Source organism: Triticum aestivum, chromosome 3A (assembly GCF_018294505.1).
Source record: "Triticum aestivum cultivar Chinese Spring chromosome 3A, IWGSC CS RefSeq v2.1, whole genome shotgun sequence".
Lineage (NCBI taxonomy): Eukaryota > Viridiplantae > Streptophyta > Magnoliopsida > Poales > Poaceae > Triticum > Triticum aestivum.
This window is the reverse complement of record NC_057800.1, coordinates 746381595-746405219: the sequence shown is the minus strand read 5'-3', so window position 1 is coordinate 746405219 and position 23625 is coordinate 746381595. Positions and strand designations below refer to the sequence as shown.

Here is a 23625-nt window from a genome sequence, read left to right as displayed (position 1 = left end):
GAGGATCTTGGCCCCCCGGCAGTGGGAGGGACCCGTTCTCGTTTTTGTTAGGTTTAACGTCTTGGTTGGGGCTGTGTGACGGTAGCGATGTCCCTGGGTAGGAATAATGTCTCCCACATCCGATCCTCGTCCCGGTGGTGCGAATAACATTGGAGGAGGACATGTGGAGGTGCGTCCCTGCCGGATCTCACATGATTCTGTCGTGCTGGACTTTGGTGGATCTATTGGATCCATTTTTGTTTGTCTTCGTTTGTGTGGTTATAGGTTTGATCTTTCCAATCTACAACTCTTTTCATCGGCGATGGTTGCTACACTAGTGCGATGGTCTTTTAGAGTCTTAGCACGATGACTTACCGACTGTCTACTACAATAAGGTTTGCCTGACTCCGGTAAGGGAGGGGCGATAACGGTGACGCACGTTCGGCTCGCTCCAGTGAGTGTAGTCGTCGATAGGTGGTTCATGGACCTGGTTATAATTTTTGTACGGCCATGATTGATGAATAGATTAAAAAAAATTCTTGAAAAAAAAACTAAGGCGCGCAAAATAAGTTTTTTTTAGGGTTTAACCAAATTTTATTCATCGAAAACCACAAAGAGTGGGATACATATCGGATCATGGGGTTGGCCAAACCAGACGTGAGTACGTGACACCCTTTGACAAAGATTAAGCGAGAATTTGGCTAAACTATGTGTCTCATGATTGATAGCACGACTTTCAAAAGTGTCAAGTTTGTATTGTATGTATCTCATACTCAACTTCGGCCAGTAATATTCACACGTATCAAACACCCTTACGACCCTGATTCGACCCTCGTTTCACAGAGCAATACCCCTGTAAATTTACCCTTCTCCATCCATCGTTTTTCCCAGGTGTGGCCGATGATATACACCTGTAAAATAAATACATGTGTATAAAGAAAGATACACCGATTCCAAGCGGTGCATACGTTGCTTTAAGAGAGCATTCAGCTGGTCTATTAGCAACCCAGGCACCTCGCAAGTTGATAGTAAACATGGGCCAGAAGCTGGTCTATAACACAAACACATGTATAGGTTAAACCACGGGAGATTTTATTTAGGGGTCGGTTTACATGCATGGGAGTGCACCTGCTCTGCTCATGCTGGCAGGTGCTTACATACATACAAAGACCCTCGATCAGGTAGCGTTACATGGTACTAGATGGATGGATGGATCGATCATAGATATGATGCATGCGCGCGGTGCATGCATGATCGATGATCAATGATCTAGCAGCTGCAGCAGGAGCAGCCGCAGCTGGTGCCGCACTTGCACTGGGTGCAGCCGCAGCCGCCATTCTCCGCCGCCATCTCCATCCCGCCGGAGCTCCTGCACCCATCCATCCATCCTTAGTCCCATAGCAAGATCAACATATATAGTCATATTACAGCGAGGCGCATGATGTATGAGGAAAGAGAAGGGACGTACGCCTTGTGGGTGGCGGTGGCGGCGACGAGGAGGGTGGCGCCGGCGGCCTCGACCTCGGGGTACATGTTGCAGCCGCCGCAGCCGTTGCCGCACTTGCAGGCGCTGCCGCAGCTTCCTCCGCAGCAAGACATCTTCGAGGTTGCTTGGGATTGGATGGAGGCCTTGATTGGTGTTGGCTTCTTTTGTGCTTCTTGCTTGCTAGCTTGAGTAACAATGGCAGGCAGCGAGAGCTATTTATAGGCGAGTGAGCATCAAGAAAGGAGGAGGAGGAGAAGATGAAGAAGGAAATGAGAGATGCTCCACTTTTGGCAAAGGATGGACGGGAGCTACCGCTTGGAGAAGAGGAATATAGATAGGGCCGCCTCCTCCCATAATTTGATTCCCTTTGTCTCTAGTCACTACTAGCATCTTTCTTACATCAAAGGAGCCATGAAAGGAACTAGAGCCAGCATTTTGTGGGTATATCGAATTATTGGTGTACCTACTAACTCCCGTTTCAAAATACTAGCACGAATGCCCGTGCGTTGCAGCGGGAGAAATATACCAGTTCCTATGAACCATGGTTGGCCAGGTCGAGGAACTGTGTCATGTCACAACGGTTGATGATGAGAAAATAAAAAGATGCATGATTTGAGGATCACGACGTGAAGCTTAGGACATGAGTTATGATCTGGAGTAAATGCATCTGACTGACAATGTTTTCTTGGAAACTCTCGATCCGGTGTGTTGCAACGGTAGAGAAAAATTGGCCCATAGTAAGATTTAGTGAGAATTATTTGTCTAAACTACATCCAAAATTCAAGTAAAATTTAGCTTTATCAAAATATGTAGCAATAATCTTGTTATTTGATTTTGAGCATTGAATTGGATTCCTATCGAGTAAAAAGACACCCCAAAAAATAGACACATACTATGAGAACTTTAAATATACGTTCAATCTTTAAATTCGAAATCTCATATCTGCAGTTCAAACCTAAATTTTAACGTAATTGGAGTTTAGGTTGATAGAAATAAAAATATGGACTAAATACTAATGAAATATAGATTTGATGTAGGCTTGCTTTTAAGTTGCTGGTATTCTTCCATCGTGATGTGTGTTCGTACCACCATGTGTCATGTATTTGTATTGACAATTATGTTTCACATGTGTGATCATTTTCTTCTTCTTACGGATTGTTTCGGTCGATGGCGAGAAAGTTTATCCCTTCTTGAAGAGATGTTGCAGCAGAAGTCGACTTAGTTGTAGATGTCTATTTGATATCTAATGGTTCGACCCATGGCTAACTTTGCTAAAAATATTTGTGTGCATCATAATGAATGATGCAGAGGCCGAGGGTCTAATATCCTTTTAAAAAATTATTTATTGACTCAGTCGATTTCGTCCCAAGACCCAAGCGAACATGCCCCTGCACAATGCATGCCAGCAGCAATTCAACTGCTCGCTCGCCAAATGATCGCCAACATAGTATACTGTCTCTGCTGCTTGCTAGCATGTGTTGCTACTGAACAAGTAAAGATATATAATTATTTAATTATAAGCCTGTGCATTGCTACGACTTTCAAATCGCAGCCGCACACATATAGATACACATATCCAGCAATTTTGTAGCAGTGCACATGACGCACACGTCAACCCGAACCAGCGCCCCTAGGAGGCAGCTCTCCCAGCCTCCCCAGATCAACCCGCACCATCATAGTCGCTGGAAAGCCCTGCGACTCCTTGCTTCGCCCGCCAACTGATGCTCGAGCTCCTCCTGCGTGCCTCCACCAGCAGTAGGACTCCCTTGCCCTATCTCTCTTCATCCTTTCTCTCCGCAACGCCCTAGCATCGTGGTTGTCGCTCCGCTGCACCGCTCTTCTGCGCTATCTCGCCACCGAGCCTTGCCGACGTCGCCGCATGAGCTCCCTCGCTTGCCTTCAACCTCCCGAGCGGTCACAACTGCACCGGCACGTCCACTCGGCTGGCCGGCTCTTGAGCCTCACCTTCTTCCTCTATCGCGTGGCCGGCGGTGACACATCCATCATGGTCGCCTTTGACCAGAGCCTCTGCATCGTCCTCTAACAGCTCAGCCGCATGAGGTGACGGATCCGATTCAGTGACGACCTGGTCATGCTCGTGTAGCCCTTCCGAGTCCTCTTCAAATCCCCGGCTACCCCCCGTCCTACTCATCTTCCTCACCTTCGTCGAGCTGGGTGGGTTACCTACACCGCCATCGGCGTCTACCGCCTCTTCCCGTACGTTCTCGTCGGCGCCCTGCTGAGCTCCAACGCCGTCCTGCTCATCTTCCTCGCCTGCGTCGAGTTGGGTGACGCACACTATCGTTGGCATCTACTGCCTCATCCTGTATGATCTTGCCGGCGTTCGGCTCGACATGCCGCCGCACTCCGCAACCAGGCAATTGAGCTGGGGCTTCGTTTGATGGCGTCAATTTGTTTCTATATGTTCCTAGACCAGCCTGCGGAACCGCAAAGAACCTGTCGGGACACCCTATGGGTGCGTGCTCGAGCAGAGTTCGTCTCGGAGTCAAGTTGGGCCATCCGCAGCGGTAGAGAGAAGGGAGAACATGTCTGCCCCAGGAGCGCTCGTAGTAGAGAGCGAAGGGATCGAGAGGAGAGAAATTTTTTATGAGGGGTTCGAGAGGAGAGAGATGAGCGAGAGAGGATGCATGCCCGTTTATTTTTCAGGCCCATTGAATCGAGTGTTTCCAGGCCTACTTATTGTCTTGCTCCGGTGGGCCGATGAAGACTATTAATAAAGTTAGATGTATGGAGAACTATAAAAATCTCCGTCCTTTAATATTAGGTATAGATAAGTTGTACTATTTTTTTTCTAAAGTCAAATCTTCTATGTTTGTTTCCTGTCCTCAGCACGCCAACGTGATTACCGGGAAGTGGGTCTTCAAACACAACCTCCGTCCCGATGGTACCTTTGATCGCTACAAACCGCGTTGGGTCGTTCGTGGCTTCCGACAGCGTGCTGGCATCGACTTCATCGACACCTTCGCTCTGGTCGTCAAGCCCGACACGATACACACGGTTCTCCACCTTGCAGTCTCCCGTGCTTGGCCGGTGCACCAGATGGACGTCTCCAACGCCTTGCTCCATGGTCACCTGGAGTAGCAGGTCTTCTGCCAGCAGCACACCGGGTTTGTTGACCCGGCGCTTCCCGACCACGTGTGCCTGCTTTCGCGGTCCTTGTATGAACTTAAGAAGGCTCTGCGTGCTTGGTACCAGCGCATCGCAGCGTTTCTCCACCAGCTTGGGTTCCGCTCCACCCGCTCGGACGCCTCGCTCTTCGTCTATCATCAGGGCTCTAACACGGCCTACTTTCTGCTCTATGTCGACGACGTCATCCTGACGGCATGTATGGTTGGTCTCCTCGGTCAGCTCATGGCTCGTCTTCGCGCTGAGTTTGCCATCAAGGACTTGGGTCCTTTGCACAACTTCCTCGGTGTCGAGGTGGTGTGCCGTCCGGATGGCTTCTTCTTTCATCAGCGGAAGTATGCTCATGAGCTCCTGGAGCGGGCCAACATGCTTAACTACAAGCCCGCTGCTACGCCTGTTTATACAAAGGCCAAGCTTTCTGCCACGGATGGTTCTCCTGCTTCGGATGCTGCTTTTTATCGGTCTATTGTTGGTGCTCTTCAGTACCTCACTTTAACTCAACCAGAGATCCAGTATGTCGTGCAGCAGGTGTGTCTTCATATGCATGCTCCTCGAGATGCACTGGGCCGTTGTCAAACGGATTCTCCGCTATGTCTGTGGCACTATGGATCTTGGTGTCACGCTTCATGCCTCCGCCGACACTGCCCTCGCCGCCTACTTCAATGCAGACTGGGCGGGCTGCCCTAAAACTCGTCGCTCCACCTCGGGCTATTGTGTCTACCTTGGACCCTCACTTATCTCGTGGTCATCCACGCGGCAGCCTACGGTCTCTCGTTCCAACGCTGAGGCTGAGTATCCTGCGGTGGCCAACACCGTCGCCGAGTGTTCGTGGCTTCGCCAGCTGCTTCAGGAGCTCTCTTTCCCTGTTGACCGTGCCACGGTGGTCTATTGCGACAACGTCTCGGCAGTCTACCTCTCCGCTAACCCGGTGCATCATCGACGGACCAAGCATATTGAGTTGGATATTCATTTTGTTCGGGAATAGGTGGCCCTTGGCCATATTCGTGTTTTACACGTCCCTACTTCCCAACAATTTGCATATACCATGACCAAGGACTTGCCTACGGCATCATTTTGAGGAGTTCCGGTCCAGTCTTTGTTGTGCATATTTGTGTATTGGGCCCACCTCCTAGTTGCCTTGTATAATTGAGGTCGTGGCCTACTCCTGTACATCATATATACGTGCGTTTGCACCTGAGGAGTACAACACGTAATTCCCACATCATACACTTTTGCAAGGGGAGCTTATTGTCTCGTGTAACCAAACGTCGGACCAGAGGCTATCACCCCTGCAACAAGCAAATCGAACGAACATATTCAACAAAATAATGATGCACAAATGTCGACGCTGCTTGATCAAGCCAGGTGGATAGATCAAACATCCCTGAAGTCCGCCGCAACAGTGGTCGGCCACCACTCTACCAACCTAGTTCACATAACCATCCACTTGAAATAATCATCATTAAATTTGAACTAACATTCTTATAAGTTGAATCCGAAGGCCCTCATATAGACTAGAAACCTTAATTGTTAACCTCAAAAGGAAGGAAATGGGTCCCGACTTGATGTAATGAATAGCACCACAGTGACAGAGCGAGGGAGCAGACGGTTGGTTACACACGTACCTGGTCGTCGATGTTGTATCATCGAGTAGGGTGAGAGATGGGTGGTGCTCTTTGAGATCCGGTTTGGACAACAAAGGTTTCCCTCCCTTTTCCCGAAGGAGCAACCTTGAGTTATCGAATCCACGAGAGGATGTGCACTATGACAGGACTCTAACAAGTTCTTATAAGAGAATTAAATTCGAGTTTTTGTAACCGGACCTTAACAACCTTAGGGGTGTAAATACTAGAATTAAAACAAGCATGAGTATGAGTTCTTCATTCTTACAACCATATATTTGTGCTCGGTATGTGAAAATATATTTTATAAAACTGATAGGATATGAGGTTGTGCAAATTCTATAAATGGTCGCTGGAAAAAACCTGAAATCTGTAAATGGTCGTTAACTCCACTATTGGATTGGGAGATGAGATACTTAAGGTGGTCACTGCGAATGTTTTGTTTTGTACCTAACTGTTAATAGGGTTTTTTCATAAAATATACAAAAAGTGGCCTGAGATCGCTCCACCAGATCATGTGCTATCCATATCCAATCCAATGGCTTTTCTGTTCTTGCACCATAGGCTCAACTTCTATTTTAGTAGCCCCTCAATTTTGGGCTGGCTTGAGTAATCAGGATTTAGGAGGGCAATGCGATTGATATTGGCCGACTTAGATCCGAGTAAGCCACCCTGCTCCGCTCTTCTTTGTTTTCCCCCATTTCTTTCCTTTTTGTTGTGGCATAATACTAGAGCAACTTTAGCTTAATCCAAAACTCTACACTAACTAGAATATTAGAGCAAGTTTGATGAGGTGAGGTCAGTGCCCACCAAATTTTTTGGTTGTAAAATGTTAGATTTATGGGAATTTTTTGTAGTTACCATTCGTTGTTTTGGTATGCTGTGAACTCATTTGCGTCATACTACATACACATGTGTGACATGCTACAATGTAATGTAATTTTGTTAGTCCTAACACAAATGTTGTGCTCGCGTTGTTGCATACGTTAGTTTCTAAGTTGCACGGAATTCTTCAACAGTTTGTTGTGAGTGAGCATGTGAAATTCTTGGACAATAATAAATAGTACACATATGCATTTTTGAGGTATTTCCAAATGTCTTTACATGGGACCCACCGACTGTGAAGCATGCTATTGTTGCGATGGGTCTATATAATATTGTTGTGCCGATTTTTCTTTCATATTTTGCAACAAGAGAAAATATATTTTAGACCAATACTATATGATTCATGTGATACAAAAAATATATTGATATAGATTTCGAGGTGGATGCCAGCGTCTGGCAAGAGGCCCGGGCCAACTCAGCTTGCTTATCTTGTGGTGGTTTAAAATAGTGCAAGATTTGACATTGCATTGTCCCAGGCGCCGTGCAAATTGACACAGTTGACACAGTTTTAAACATTGTCTAGCCAAAAATGGTGATTTAGTCAACTCGAGACAACATACAATTTTAGTTTTAGTTGGTTACATATCAAGCATGCAATTCATATTGATTGTTTTGTTGAAGTCAACTGAATTTCAATGCACAATGGTGTTTGCAATTAAAGTGGCTATACATTTTTTTTTATAAAAAACCATGTTTGATCAATGTCACCAGCGACAAAAAGATGACTCCATTTTTTGAATGGTCATGCTTATTTTGTAGTCGAAAATTAAAGCCTTGATTATTGGATAAACATCACTCATATATTCTTTGCCTTCGTCATTTAATTTCTCACCCAGCATTAAGTGCTTCCATTTTTGGGGTGTGACTCACCTCTATCTCTTTTGCTAAGTTTAACAATCATTTAAATGCTTTTATTTTTGTCCCTTTCAATAAGTCTATATAAGACAACACTCCAAGCACTTCAAGACATAAACATTAGTCCCATAGCCAAATTAAAATAGACGAAGAGAACACATATTTTTCCTTCTAGTTCAAAAAAGGAGAGAACTCTTGGGATGGACACACGGGCTGCTATTGTTTGCTTCCTCGTGGTGCTAACACTTGTGGGTACTCCTATTTCTGCAGGTGTGTTTAATTGTGTTTGTCAAATACGTATAATCTAATCTAATGGGGGTTTGTCGCTAATATTCTAATATAATGGTTTGTGTTTTCTTGGTGTTGTGCAGCACAATTTCGCGGTCGTTGACGACGGCGGGGAGTTTTTCTGCACCAAGCCTCTATGCAAGGCCACGTGTGACGTGTTTGCACGTGATAGGAAGGGCAGCCTCAAGGACTACCACTGTGATAAGAAGAACGCCATCAAGGCTGTTTGCTATTGCAACATTTGCTAGTAGAGACTGAAATACTAGCTAGTACTTGTTACGTAATACTTACTTCAGGATGGACCAAAATATGTTATGTATAACCTCATATTAAGAGCAAGGAATAAACAATGTATTACTCGATCTGTTAATTAGTTTTATTTGGAAGCCATGTGAGCCGGTCGATGTTTGATTGTTCGCTTATATTTCGTTTGAGTTAGTTATTGTAACTATTTTTTATAGAAACCATTAGGAATTAAACGATTATCGAGTTGAATCTTACTAGATCTATCAAGTTGAACCGCATGCTTTAGTTAGGCAACTCCTAAGTACATATACCGACTTTTAGTTCAATAAGCGATTGGACTAGATTGGTTTCGTCAGCCAAATTGGTGTTCTGTTGCAATCTTGGGTGGTGACCGCACACTATAATTGAGGATATACATAATGCACTTACTCTCGTTCATCTCATACTCTACTCCTAGTAGCACTTTTTAGTATTTAACTCGACATATAATAGAACACCAGGGATTGGATTGTCAGTTGACCTGGTGTTCTATTGCAATCTTGGGTGGCAATCACACACTAGAAATAAGGAAAAAAAATTGCGAAACAGAAATAAGGATATATAATGCACTTACTCTAGCCTATGTCAAACTCTACTCCTAGTATCCTTTTGCTATTTAGTTGTAAGCGACAATGAGTTGCCTTTTATTTCAACTGTAAGCATCATTCATGTGTAGCAATGTAGAAACTATTGGTTGTGTACAATTCGGTGCATAGGAACGCTGGAGGTGTATGTGGGGGGGGGAGTGTTTGGTTTCTTTTTACTCTTTTTTTCTTTGGATCAAGGGAACGCCAATTTCATTAGGGGTGCTTGGGTACACCACTTCTGTTTAAAAAACAAGGCCTCGTGGCTCGTGCGATTTGAACACCGTGTGATGTGAATACAAGGGGCTGAGATGTCGTCATACTATGTCGGATGATGGGAATGTGAGGAGTAAGATAAAGTGGAGGAGTCTAATGTTGGGTAACATAGTAATTTAAAAAGAAATCCTACGCACACGCAAGATCATGGTGATGCATAACAACGAGAGGGGAGAGTGTGTCCGTGTACCCTTGTAGACCGCAAGCGAAAGCATTAGCACAATGCGGTTGATGTAGTCGTATGTCTTCACGATCCGACCGATCAAGTACCGAACGCACGGCACCTCTGAGTTCTGCACACGTTCAACTCGATGACGTCCCTCAAACTCCGATCCAGCCGAGCTTTGAGGGAGAGTTCCTTCAGCACAACGGCGTGGTGACGATGTTGATGTTCTACCGTCACAGGGCTTCGCCTAAGTACCGCTACAATATTATCGAGGTGGACTATGGTGGAGAGGGGCACCGCACACAGCAAAAAGATCCAAGAGATAAATTGTTGTGTCTATGGGGTGCCCCTCTCCTCCGTATATAAAGGAGGGGAGGAGAGGGCCGGCCAAGGGGAGGAGGTGCGCCCAAGGGGGGAGTCCTACTCCCACCGGGAGTAGGACTCCTCCTTTTCCTATTTGGAGAGGGAGAGGGAAGGAAGAGGAAGGAGGGAGGAAGGAAAGGGGGGGGGCTTCCCAGTTCGGGTTGGGCTTGGGGGGGGGGGGGCGCCCCCTCCCTTTCTCCTTTTACCTCCTTTCCACTAAAGCCCATTAAGGCCCATATACCTCCGGGGGGGTCCGATAACCTCCCGGTGCTCCGGTATTATCCCGATCTCACCCGGAACCATTCTGGTATCCAAATATAGTCGTCCAATATATCGATCTTTACGTCTCGAACATTTCGAGACTCCTCGTCTTGTCCGTGATCACATCCAGGACTCTGAATTACCTTCGGTTCATCAAAAACCATAAACTCAAAATATAGCCGTCATCGAACTTTAAGCGTGCGGACCCTACGGGTTCGAGAACTATGTAGACATGACTGAGACACGTCTCCGTTCAATAACCAATAGCGGAACATGGATGCTCATATTAGCTCCTACATATTCTACGAAGATCTTTATCGGTCAAACCGCATAACAACATACGTTGTTCCCTTTGCCATCGGTATGTTACTTGCCCGAGATTCGATCGTCGGTATCTCAATACCTAGTTCAATCTCGTTACTGGCAAGTCTCTTTACTCGTTCCATAACACATTATCCCGCAACTAACTCATTAGTTGCAATGCTTGCAAGGCTTAAGTGATGTGTATTACCGAGGGGCCAGAGATACCTCTCCGACAATCGGAGTGACAAATCCTAATCTCGAAATACGCCAACCCAACAAGTAACTTCGGAGACACCTGTAGAGCACCTTTATAATCACCCTGTTACGTTGTGACGTTTGGTAGCACACAAAGTGTTCCTCTGGTAAACGGGAGTTGCATAATCTCATAGTCATAGGAACATGTATAAGTCATGAAGAAAGCAATAGCAGAATACTAAACGATCAAGTGCTAAGCTAACGGAATGGGTCAAGTCAATCATATCATTCTCCTAATGATGTGATCCCGTTAATCAAATGACAACTCATGTCTATGGTTAGGAAACTTAACCATCTTTGATTAGCGAGCTAGTCAAGTAGAGGCATACTAGTGACACTATGTTTGTCTATGTATTCACACATGTATTATGTTTCCGGTTAATACAAATCTAGCATGAATAATAAACATTTATCATGAAATAAGGAAATAAATAATAACTTTATTATTGGCTCTAGGGCATATTTCCTTCAGTCTCCCACTTGCACTAGAGTCAATAATCTAGTTCACATCGCCATGTGATTTAACACCAATAGTTCACATCACCATGTGATTAACACCCATAGTTCACATCGTCATGTGATCAACACCCAAAGGGTTTACTAGAGTCAATAATCTAGTTCACATCGCTATGCGATTAACACCCAAAGAGTACTAAGGTGTGATCATGTTTTACTTGTGAGAGAAGTTTAGTCTACGGGTCTGCCACATTCAGATCCATATGTATTTTGAAAATTTCTGTGTCAACAATGCTTTGCATGGAGCTACTCTAGCTAATTGCTCCCACTTTTAATATGTATCCAGATCGAGACTTAGAGTCATCTAGATCGATGTAAAAAGCTTGCATCGACGTAACTCTTTACGACGAACTCTTTTATCACCTCCATAGTCGAGAAATATTTCCTTATTCCACTAAGGATAATTTTGACCGCTATCCAGTGATCTACTCCTAGATCACTATTGTATTCCATTGCTAAACTCAGTGTAGGGTATACAATAGATCTGGTACACAGCATGGCATACTTTATAGAAACTATGGTTGAGGCATAGGGAATGACTTTCATTCTCTTTCTATCTTCTGCCGTGGTCGGGCTTTGAGTCTTACTCAATTTCACACCTTGTAACACAGGTAAGATCTCTTTCTTTGACTGTTCCATTTTGAACTACTTCAAAATCTTGTCAAGGTATGCACTCATTGAAAAAACTTATCAAGCGTCTTGATCTATCTCTATAGATCTTGATGCTCAATATGTAAGTAGCTTCATCGAGGTCTTTATTTGAGAAACTCATTTCAAATACTTCTTTATGCTTTCCAGAAAATTCTACATTATTTCCGATCAACAATATGTCATTCACACTTCTTATTAGAAATGTTGTAGTGCTCCCACTCACTTTCTTGTAAATACAGGCTTCACCGCAAGTCTGTATAAAACCATATGCTTTGATCACACTATCAAAACGTTTATTCCAACTTCGAGAAGCTTGCACCAGTCCATTGATGGATCGCTGGAGGTTGCTCACTTTGTTAGCACCTTTAGGATCGACAAAACCTTCAGGTTGCATCATATACAACTCTTCTTCCAGAAATCCATTCAGGAATGCAGTCTTTACATCCATTTGCCAAATTTCATAATCATAAAATGCGGCAATTGCTAACATGATTCGGACGGACTTAAGCATCGATACGAGTGAGAAAATCTCATCGTAGTCAACACCTTGAACTTGTCGAAAACATTTTGCGACAATTCGAGCTTTGTAGATAGCAACACTACTATCACTGTCCGTCTTCCTCTTGAAGATCCATTTATTTTCTATGGCTTGCCGATCATCGGGCAAGTTAACCAAAGTCCACACTTTGTTCTCATACATGGATCCCATATTAGATTTCATGCCTCAAGCCATTTCGCGGAATCTGGGCTCATCATCGCTTCCTCATAGTTCGTAGGTTCGTCATGGTCAATTAACGTGACCTCCAGAACAGGATTACCGTACCACTCTGGTGCGGATCTCACTCTGGTTGACCTAAGAGGTTTGGTAATAACTTGATCTGAAGTTACATGATCATCATCATTAGTTTCCTCACTAATTGGTGTAGGAGTCACAGAAACAGATTTCTGTGATGAACTACTTTCCAATAAGGGAGCAGGTACAGTTACCTCATCAAGTTCTACTTTCCTCCCACTCACTTCTTTCGAGAGAAACTCCTTCTCTAGAAAGGATCTATTCTCAGCAGCAAATATCTTGCCTTCGGATCTGTGATAGAAGGTGTACCCAACAGTTACTTTTGGGTATCCTATGAAGACGCACTTCTTCGATTTGGGTTTGAGCTTATCAAGATAAACCTTTTTCACATAAGCATCGCAACCCCAAACTTTAAGAAACGACACCTTAGGTTTCTTGCTAAACCACAGTTCATACGGTGTTATCTCAACAGATTTAGATGGTGCCCTTTTTAATGTGAATGCAGCTATCTCTAATGCATAACCCCAAAATGATAGTGGTAAATCGGTATGAGACATCATAGATTGCACTATATCAAATAAAGCACAGTTATGACTTTCGGACACACCATTACGCTATGGTGTTCCAGGTGGCATGAGTTTGTGAAACTATTCCATATTGTTTTAATTGAAGACCAAACTCGTAACTCAAATATTTGCCTCTACGATCAGATCGTAGAAACTTTATTTTCTTGTTACGATGATTTTCCACTTCACTCTGAAATTCTTTAAACTTTTCAAATGTTTCGGACTTATGTTTCTTCAAGTAGATATACCCATATCTGCTCAAATTATCTGTGAAGGTCAGAAAATAACGATACCCGCCGCGAGCCTCAACACTCATCGGACCTCATACATCAGTATGTATTATATCCAATAAGTCAGTTCCTCGCTCCATTGTTCTGGAGAACGGAGTCTTAGTCCTCTTTACCCTTGAGGCATGGTTCGCAAGCATCAACTGATTTATATTCAAGTGATTCCAAAAGCCCATCAGCATGGATTTTCTTCATGCGCTTTACACCAATATGACCTAAACGACAGTGCCACAAATAAGTTGCACTATCATTATTAACTTTGCATCTTTTGGCTTCAATATTATGAATATGTGTATCACTACAATCAAGATTCAACAAACCATTTTCATTGGGTGTATAACCATAGAAGGTTTTATTCATGTAAACAGAATAACAATTATTCTCTAACTTAAATGAATAACCGTATTGCAATAAACATGATCAAATCATATTCATGCTCAACGAAAACACCAAATAACACTTATTTAGGTTCAACACTAATCCTGAAAGTATAGGGAGTGTGCGATGACGATCATATCATTCTTGGAACTACTTCCAACACACATCGTTGCTCCACCCTTAACTAGTCTCTGTTCATTGTCCAACTACCATTTCAAGTTACTACTCTTAGCAACTGAACTAGTATCAAATACTGAGGGGTTGCTATAAACACTAGTAAAGTACACATCAATAACATGTATATCCAATATACCTTTGTTCACTTTGCCATCCTTCTTATCTGCCAAATACTTGGGGCAGTTCCACTTCCAGTGACTAGTCCCTTTGCAGTAAAAGCACTTAGTCTCAGGCTTAGGTCTAGATTTGGGCTTCTTCACTTGAGCAGCAACTTGCTTGCCGTTCTTCTTGAAATTCCCCTTATTCCATTTGCCCTTTTCTTGAAAATAGTGGTCTTGTTAACCATCAACACTTGATGCTTTTCTTGATTTTTACCTTCGTCGATTTCAGCATCATGAAGAGCTTGGGAATCGTTTCCGTTATCCCTTGCATATTATAGTTCATCATGAAGTTCTAACAACTTGGTGATAGTGACTAGAGAACTCTGTCAATCACTATATTATCTAGAAGATTAACTCCCACTTGATTCAAGTGATTGTAGTACTCAGACAATCTGAGCACATGCTTACTGGTTGAGCTATTCTCCTCCATCTTGTAGGCAAAGTAATGTCAGAGGTCTCATACCTCTCGACACTGGCATGAGTATGAAATACCAATTTCAATTCTTGGAATATCTTATATGCTCCGTGGCGTTCAAAACATTTTTGAAGTCCCGGTTCTAAGTCGTAAAGCATGGTGCACTAAACTATCAAGTAGTCATCATACCGAGCTTTTGTCAAAATGTTCATAACGTCAGCATCTGCTCCTGCAATAGGTCTGTGACCTAGCGGTGCATCAAGGACATAATATTTCTGTGCAACAGTGAGGATAATCCTCAGATCACGGATCCAATCCGCATCATTGCTATTAACATCTTTCAACTTAGTTTTCTCTAGGAACATATCAAAAATAAAACAGGGGAGCTAAACGCGAGCTATTGATATACAACATAGATATGCTAATACTACCAGGACTAAGTTCAAGATAAATTAAAGTCCAATTAACCATATTACTTTAAGAACTCCCACTTAGATAGACATCTCTCTAATCATCTAAGTGATCATGTGATCCAAATCAACTAAACCATAACTGATCATCACGTGAAATGGAGTAGTTTTCAATGGTGAACATCATTATGTTGATCATATGTACTATATGATTCAAGCTCGACTTTTCGGTCTCGGTGTTCCAAGGCCATATCTGCATATGCTAGGCTCGTCAAGTTTAACCTGAGTATTCTGCGTGTGCAAAACTGGCTTGCACCCGTTGTAGATGGACATAGAGCTTATCATACCCGATCATCACATGGTGTCTGGGCACGACGAACTTTGGCAACGGTGCATACTCAGGGAGAATACTTTTATCTTGAAATTTAGTGAGAGATCATCTTATAATGCTACCGTCAATCAAAGCAAAATAAGATGCATAAAAGATAAACATCACATGCAATCAATATAAGTGATATGATATGGCCATCATCATCTTGTGCTTGTGATCTCAATCTCCGAAGCACCGTCATGATCACCATCGTCACCAGTGCGACACCTTGATCTCCATCGTAGCATCATTGTCGTCTCGCCAACTATTGCTTCTATGACTATCGCTACCGCCTAGTGATAAAGTAGAGCAATTACAGGGCGATTGCATTGCATACAATAAAGCGATAACCATATGGCTCTTGCCAGTTGCCGATAACTCGATTACAAAACATGATCATCTCATATAATAAAATATAGCATCATGTCTTGACCATATCACATCACAACATGCCCTGCAAAAACAAGTTAGACGTTCTCTACTTTGTTGTTGCAAGTTTTACGTGGCTGCTACGGGCTGAGCAAGAACCGTTCTTACCTACGCATCAAAACCACAACGATAGTTCGTCAGGTTAGTGCTGTTTTAACCTTCTCAAGGACCGGGCGTAGCCACACTCGGTTCAACTAAAGTTGAAGAAACTGACACCCGCCAGCCACTTGTGTGCAAAGCACGTCGGTAGAACCAGTCTCGCGTAAGCGTACGCGTAATGTCGGTCCGGGCCGCTTCATCCAACAATACCGCCGAACCAAAGTATGACATGCTGGTAAGCAGTATGACTTGTATCGCCCACAACTCACTTGTTTTCTACTCGTGCATATAACATCAACGCATAAAACCTGGCTCTGATACCACTGTTGGGTAACGTAGTAATTTCAAAAAATTTCCTACGCACATGCAAGATCATGGTGATGCATAGCAACGAGAGGGGAGAGTGTGTCCGCGTACCCTTGTAGACCGAAAGCGGAAGCATTAGCACAACGCGGTTGATGTAGTCGTATGTCTTCACGATCCGACCGATCAAGTACCGAACGCACGGCACCTCCGAGTTCTGCACACGTTCAACTCGGTTTCATCCCTCGAACTCCTATCCAGCCGAGCTGTGAGGGAGAGTTCTATCAGCACGAGGGCGTGGTGACGATGTTGTTCTACCGTCGCAGGGCTTCGCCTAAGCACCGCTACGATATTATCGAGGTGGACTATGGTGGAGAGGGGCACCGCACACGGCTAAAAGATCCAAGAGATCAATTGTTCTGTCTATGGGGTGCCCCTCTCCTCCGTATATAAAGGAGGGGAGGAGAGGGCTGGTCAAGGGGAGGAGGCGCGCCCAAGGGGGGAGTCCTACTCCCATCGGGAGTAGGACTCCTCCTTTTCCTATTTGGAGAGGGGGAGGGAAGGAAGAGGAAGGAGGGAGGAAGGAAAGGGGGGTGGCCCCCTTCCCTATTCGGATTGGGCTTGGGGGGGGGGGGGCGCCCCCTCCCTTGCTCCTTTTCCCTCCTTTCCACTAAAGCCCATTAAGGCCCATATACCTCCGGGGGGGAGGGTTCCAATAACCTCCCGGTGCTCCGGTATTATCCTGATCTCACCCGGAACCATTCCGATATCCAAATATAGTCGTCCAATATATTGATCTTTACGTATCAAACATTTCGAGACTCCTCGTCTTGTCCGTGATCACATCCAGGACTCCGAATTACCTTCGGTACATCAAAAACCATAAACTCATAATATAACCGTCATCGAACTTTAAGCGTGCGGACCCTACGGGTTCGAGAACTATGTAGACATGACCGAGACACGTCTCCGGTCAGTAACCAATAGCGGAACATGGATGCTCATATTGGCTCCTACATATTCTACGAAGATCTTTATCGGTCAAACCGCATAACAACATACGTTGTTCCCTTTGCCATCGGTATGTTACTTGCCCGAGATTCGATCGTCCGTATCTCAATACCTAGTTCAATTTCGTTACCGGCAAGTCTCTTTACTCGTTCCATAACACATCATCCCGCAACTAACTCATTAGTTGCAATGCTTGCAAGGCTTAAGTGATGTGTATTACCGAGTGGGCCAGAGATACCTCTCCGGCAATCGGAGTGACAAATCCTAATCTCGAAATACGCCAACCCAACAAGTACCTTCGGAGACACCTGTAGAGCACCTTTATAATCACCCAGTTACGTTGTCACGTTTGATAGCACACAAAGTGTTCCTCCGGTAAACGGGAGTTGCATAATCTCATAGTCATAGGAACATGTATAAGTCATGAAGAAAGCAATAGCAGAATACTAAACGATCAAGTGCTAAGCTAACGGAATGGGTCAAGTCAATCATATCATTCTCCTAATGATGTGCTCTCGTTAATCAAATGACAACTCATGTCTATGGTTAGGAAACTTAACCATCTTTGATTAACGGGCTAGTCAAGTAGAGGCATACTAGTGACACTATGTTTGTCTATGTATTCACACATGTATTATGTTTCCGGTTAATACAAATCTAGCATGAATAATAAACATTTATCATGAAATAAGGAAATAAATAATAACTTTATTATTGCCTATAGGGCATATTTCCTTCATCTAACACTTTTGACAGATACATGGACGACCGGGGTAGTGGATAAGGGTTGGGAAGGAGACGAATAGCTCCAAACAAGTCGCACTAGCCGCCATGGGTTTCTAGAGCGCCCGTTATCTTTTTTATTGCAAGTGTTTTTATAATGTGAATTTTTTATATTACCCCTTCTAAAGTAAAGGACATGTTTTAATCTAGACCATTGATCTGCTCAAAAGTTGTGAAGCTTTTTAGGGGGCTAATCCTAGCGCATACGCCCCTCCCACTAGGTACACATTTTGGGGCGGCCCAAGTACCTCCTTTTCGGTTTTGGGAACGTTCTAGAACCTTTCCATACCAGTTTTTTCCTTTCGGGTTATTTTTGTTTTTTCATTTTCATTATTTCATTTCTATTTTTCGTTTTCGTTTTTACCTTATTTATATTTTCCTATTTTGATGTCAGTTTTTCTTTTCTTTTTTCAGTCTTTCATTTTTTGAACTTATTTTCAAATTTATGAACTTTTTAATGATTTTTAACATTATTTAAATTGTGAGCATTTTCCAATTGCATGAACATTGTTTTGTTGTGATTATTTTTCAAATTCATGAACATGTTTAAAAATTCATGAATTTAATTTAATCTTGAATATTTTTTGAATTCACAAACATTTTTTTATATCTAAGAATTTTTTAAAATTGTAAACATTGTTTTAAAACTCATGGACATTTGAATTGCTGAATAATTTTTGACAAGAAATAGTTTTTGAAATCTGGGAACAATTTTTGACATTCATGAATACTATTTGTTTGACAAATATTTTTCGAAATTAATTAACATTTTTTGAATCAACGAACATTTTTTGATTTTTCAATATTTTCGTAATTGAGAATCATTTATTTAGTTTTCTGAACATGTTTTTTAATTTGTGAACATTTTGTTCAAATTTATGAACATTTTGGGAATGTCCGGACATGTCTTTCAAATTCAAGATATTTTTTGAATCCATGAACATTTTATGATTTCTTTGTTTTTTCAAAGTTGACATTTTTTTTAAATTTGAAACTTTTTGAAATCCTGAATTATTTAAAAAATAAATAAAAGAAAAATAAAAAATAAAAACGGCGTGTCCCGCCCCGCGCATGGGCCGACCCAAATGGGTGTGCAAGGGAAGGGGACGCGCACGGGCTCGACCGCTAGCGCTTAGCGTGCCAAATAGGAGCTCCGGGGGTAGGGTGGGGTGTTGTAGAGCACACCTCAAATTTTATATCAAGGAAATCATCAACGAATCGATTTAAATATTGTTTTGCTGGTACAACATACATGTGGTTCACTCCATCTGTTTCCATTTAACCTCCGAAAATGATAATCTGTTTCTTTGTCATCACAAAAGAGCGTGCGATATAGGCACAGGCATAAGTCACCAGGCCACCAATTTCGTGAAGTTTTAATTGTTCATGATATAGTTGTCGCCGCTAGGGCACTGCCGCACTATTAGTAGAGGGGAACACACCCATCGTCAACCATGGCAATCTAGTTATGAAGTAGCTGGTGCAAATAGTACATCAAACTAAGACACGGTAATTTAGACACAACAGTATGTGTCTGTCTTTCCTCCTTCTCAAGAAAAGTTTCCTTTCTCATCCCGTTGCCGCCGGCGCCGATTCCCCGGAGTGCGGAGGATCTTGGCCCCCCGGCAGCGGGAGGGACCCGTTCTCGTTTTTGTTAGGTTTAACGTCTTGGTTGGGGCTGTGTGACGGTAGTGATGTCCCTGGGTAGGAATAATGTCTCCCACATCCGATCCTCGTCCCGGTGGTGCGAATAACATCGGAGGAGGACATGTGGAGGTGTGTCCCCGCCGGATCTCACAGGATTCTGTCGTGCTGGACTTTGGTGGATCTATTGGATCCATTTTTGTTCGTCTTCGCTTGTGTGGTTATAGCTTTGATCTTTCCAATCTACAACTCTTTTCATCGACGATGGTTGCTATGCAGTGCGGTGGTCCTTGAGGGTCTTAGCACGATAACTTTCCAACTGTCTACTACAATAAGGTTTGTCCGACTCCGGTAAGGGAGGGGCGATAATGGCGGCGCACGTTTAGCTCGCTCCAGTGAGTGTAGTCGTCGCTAGGTGGTTCATGGACCTGGTTGTGATTTTTGTACTGCCATGATTGATGAACGGATTTAAAAAAAATTCTCGAAAAAAACTAAGGCGCGTCAAATAAGTTTTTTTAGGGTTTAACCAAATTTTATTCATCGAAAACCACAGAGAGTAGGATACATATCGGATCATGGGGTTGGCCAAACCAGATGTGACACCCTTTGACAAAGATTAAGCGAGAATTTGGCTAAACTATGCGTCTCATGATTGATAGCACGACTTTCAAAAGTGTCAAGTTTGTATTGTATGTATCTCATACTCAACTTTGGCCAGTAATATTCGCATGTATCAAACGCCCTTAAGTAGGGATGGCAGTTTTGCCCATGGGTATGGGTACCCGCGGGTACCCTACCCGAAAACAGTGGGCATGGATAAGACTTTTTACTACTTCATACCCATGGGTAATGGGTGTCCATACCCGCAAAATGCATGGGTAGGGTATGGGTATGAAATTATACCCATGGGTATCCTAATGGATACCCAGAAAAATTAATAAATAAATTAAACCCTATAATACCTACAGTGATTGGCATTGCAAGTTTGAAACTTGTTTTTTTAAGTTAGTTTGTAATGAAGATTAAGACATTTGTGTGTCAATCCACATTGTAAAATTTTGATGTAAGTGCAAACCGGATTGTGATGGCCGAGTACCTAAATTTAGTTTTAGGCCCTTTTCTTGGCTTACCTTTATCATGCCAATGTTAGATACTATACCCATTGGATATCCATTGGGTATAATATACCCGATAGGTATGGGCATGGGTACCAATTTGTGTCCATGGATATTGAAATAGATGGGTATAGAAAAAAGATTTGGGTATGGGTTTGGGCAGAAAAAAGTCGTACGCGCCCATACCCTACCCATTGCCATCCCTACCCTTAAGGCCCTGATTCGATTCTCGTTTCACAGAGCAATACCCCTGTAAATTTACACTTCTCCATCCATCGTTTTTTCCCAGGTGTGGCCGATGATATACACCTGTAAAATAAATACATGTGTATAAAGATACACCGACTCCAAGCGGTGCATACGTTGCTTCAAGAGAGCATCCAGCTGGTCTATTAACAACCCAGGCACCTCGCAAGTCGCAAGTTCATAGTAAACATGGGCCAGAAGTTGGTCTATAAGACTATAACACAAACACATGTATAGGGGGTTAAACCACGGGAGATTTTATTTAGGGGTTTACATGCATGGCATGGCACCTGCTCTGCTCATGCAGGCAGGTGCGTACATACATACAAAGACCGTGATCAGGTAGCGTTACATGGTGGTAGATGGATATATAGATAGATCATAGATATGAGGCACGCGGTGCATGCATGACCGATGATCTAGCAGCTGCAGCAGGAGCAGCCGCAGCTGGTGCCGCACTTGCACTGGGTGCAGCCGCAGCCGCCGTTCTCGGCCGCCATCTCCATGCCGCCGGAGCTCCTGCACGTACCCCACCCATACCAAGATCAACATACAGTCATATTGTTACGATCGAGTGCATGATATATGAGGAAGGAGAAGGGACGTACGCCTTGTGGGTGGCGGTGGCGGCGACGAGGAGGGTGGCGCCGGCGGCCTCGACCTCGGGGTACATGTTGCAGCCGCCGCAGCCGTTGCCGCACTTGCAGGCGCTGCCGCAGCCGCAGCTTCCTCCGCAGCAAGACATCTTCGAGGTTGCTTGGGATTGGATGGAGGCCTTGATTGGTGTTGGCTTCTTTTGTGCTTCTTGCTTGCTGGCTTGAGTAACAATGGCAGGCAGCGAGGGCTATTTATAGGTGAGTGAATACGAAGGAAGGAGGAGGAGGAGAAGATGAAGAAGGAAATGGGAGATGCTCCACTTTTGGCAAAGGATGGACGGGAGCAACCGCTTGGGGAAGAGGAATATAGATAGGGCCGCCTCCTCCCATAATTTGATTCCCTTTGTCTCTAGTCTCTACTAGCATCTTTCTTACATCAAAGGAGCCATGAAAGGAACTACAGCCAGCATTTTGTGCGTATATCGAATTATTGGTGTACCTACTAACTCCCGTTTCATAATATAAGTTGTACTATTTTTTTTTCTGAAGTCAAATCTTCTATGTTTGATCGAGCTTATAAAAATATAAATGGTTTCCAAACACAGAGACGTTTTATTTTAAATTTGGTCAAACATAGGGAATTTTGTTTTTTTTAATAAAAAATACACCTTGTATCTTGGAACAGAGGGAAATACCTTAGGCAATGACCAATCATTGCACTATAAGATCATTATTATTTTCCAAACAAGACCCCCCGCGCGCGGCCCTCGGCATACATTGATGCATGCAGCCATAACGGTCAAGTTTAGGGGTGCTTGACCTCGTAGTGGTATTTCTCGGTAAATTATGAACTATGAATTAAACCAATATCAAACTAAATTCTGAAAGCATTGCAAAATAATAATAGTCAACTCTCTTTTGTGCATGCCCTTAGTGAATATATTCAGCCGATACCCCTCACTCAGTGCTTTTGAATGTCAAGACAAGGAAAAAGCTATGTCTTCTTTGGGGGAGGTCGCCGAAAATATTTGTTATTTAAGAAATCTTGGCGGCTCTTGGTTGCCATAGGCTTGGCAACCTTTTCAATTTTAGTGTTATAAGCTGAATTTTACTGAAATTTTAGTTTCCATCCTACATGCATTTCAATAACTATCACACTCCCACTATTTTTAAAGATTACATGCCACATACTTTTGCAGCATTTTAAAAAGACAGGAACCGGAAAACTTAACACACAGATTTCAGGTCATGCTGTGTTGAATTCTGTGGGAATTGAAGATGGAGTAAATGCGTAAAATATGGATGTTGATTTATTGCAAGAGGGAAAAAATACAAGAATTTTCTCAAGCGTTAGGTGCAAGCACATAGTTGTCACTGAATCAACGAAACTATTTCCAAAAGATTTGGCTCAACATAAACATGTCAATTAGGCCATAGAAAATATCATTATGGTTCCCAGCCCTACTAGTCCTGTAGGAAAATATTCTAACAATTGGAATCTCCAAATTTTCTGTAATGATTCCTTTTAAGTTTGGACAAAAGAGATCATAATTTTTTGGAAGTCAAAACTGATCTTTAATTTCCAGCTGACCTCATTTGATTTTTCTTGTCATGCGTTGAAAAATCTCAAAGCCTATTGTCAATGTAGATCATTGAGTATTATGTATGCTTGTGGAAATTGATGATTTTTATGACATGCACAAACAAATACAAAATAAGTAAACATATGAATATATAAAATGCATTTGAATGTTTTTTTAACCCCCAACCGTCATCTTGTCATTTTAAGGCAGATCGCAAGTCAACTCACTATTTTGTTTTTGTTTTTTTACATATGAAAGCAATGCAAAAAGGTGAGAGGGAAATTGAGTGGGTGGTGCCAAATTCTTGTCCCCATCTGTAGAAAGCTCCATCTATGGC

At 43.1% G+C, this 23625-nt stretch overlaps 1 protein-coding gene across 3 annotated transcripts; it reads right to left on the bottom strand.

Moving 5' to 3' along the window:
• Positions 1 to 1050: 1050 nt before the first annotated feature.
• On the bottom strand, positions 1051 to 21979 carry LOC123063711 (metallothionein-like protein 2C). 3 transcript variants are annotated; one of them, XM_044487609.1, is made up of 2 exons: positions 21718 to 21949; positions 1051 to 1348 (listed from the first exon to the last, which is right to left on the bottom strand). In XM_044487609.1, exons 1-2 carry the CDS (start codon positions 21852 to 21854, stop codon positions 1249 to 1251), a joined length of 237 nt encoding a protein of 78 aa, XP_044343544.1. In that variant the 5' UTR covers positions 21855 to 21949; the 3' UTR covers positions 1051 to 1248. The 3 variants fall into 3 exon arrangements, with proteins under 3 accessions (XP_044343544.1, XP_044343545.1, XP_044343543.1); XM_044487610.1 differs by lacking the exon at positions 21718 to 21949 and adding an exon at positions 1448 to 1727; XM_044487608.1 differs by lacking the exon at positions 1051 to 1348 and adding an exon at positions 21342 to 21628 and having other exon boundaries at positions 21718 to 21979.
• Between the last annotated feature and the right edge of the window lie 1646 nt (positions 21980 to 23625).

Excerpts from the sequence above, each read along its gene's own strand:
- LOC123063711 (XM_044487608.1), bottom strand. The coding sequence starts at position 21,854 with ATGTCTTGCTGCGGAGGAAGCTGCGGCTGCGGCAGCGCCTGCAAGTGC. Across the intron at positions 21,629-21,717 it reads GCCACCGCCACCCACAAGGC|GAGCTCCGGCGGCATGGAGA; the intron begins GTACGTCCCTTC and ends GGGTACGTGCAG.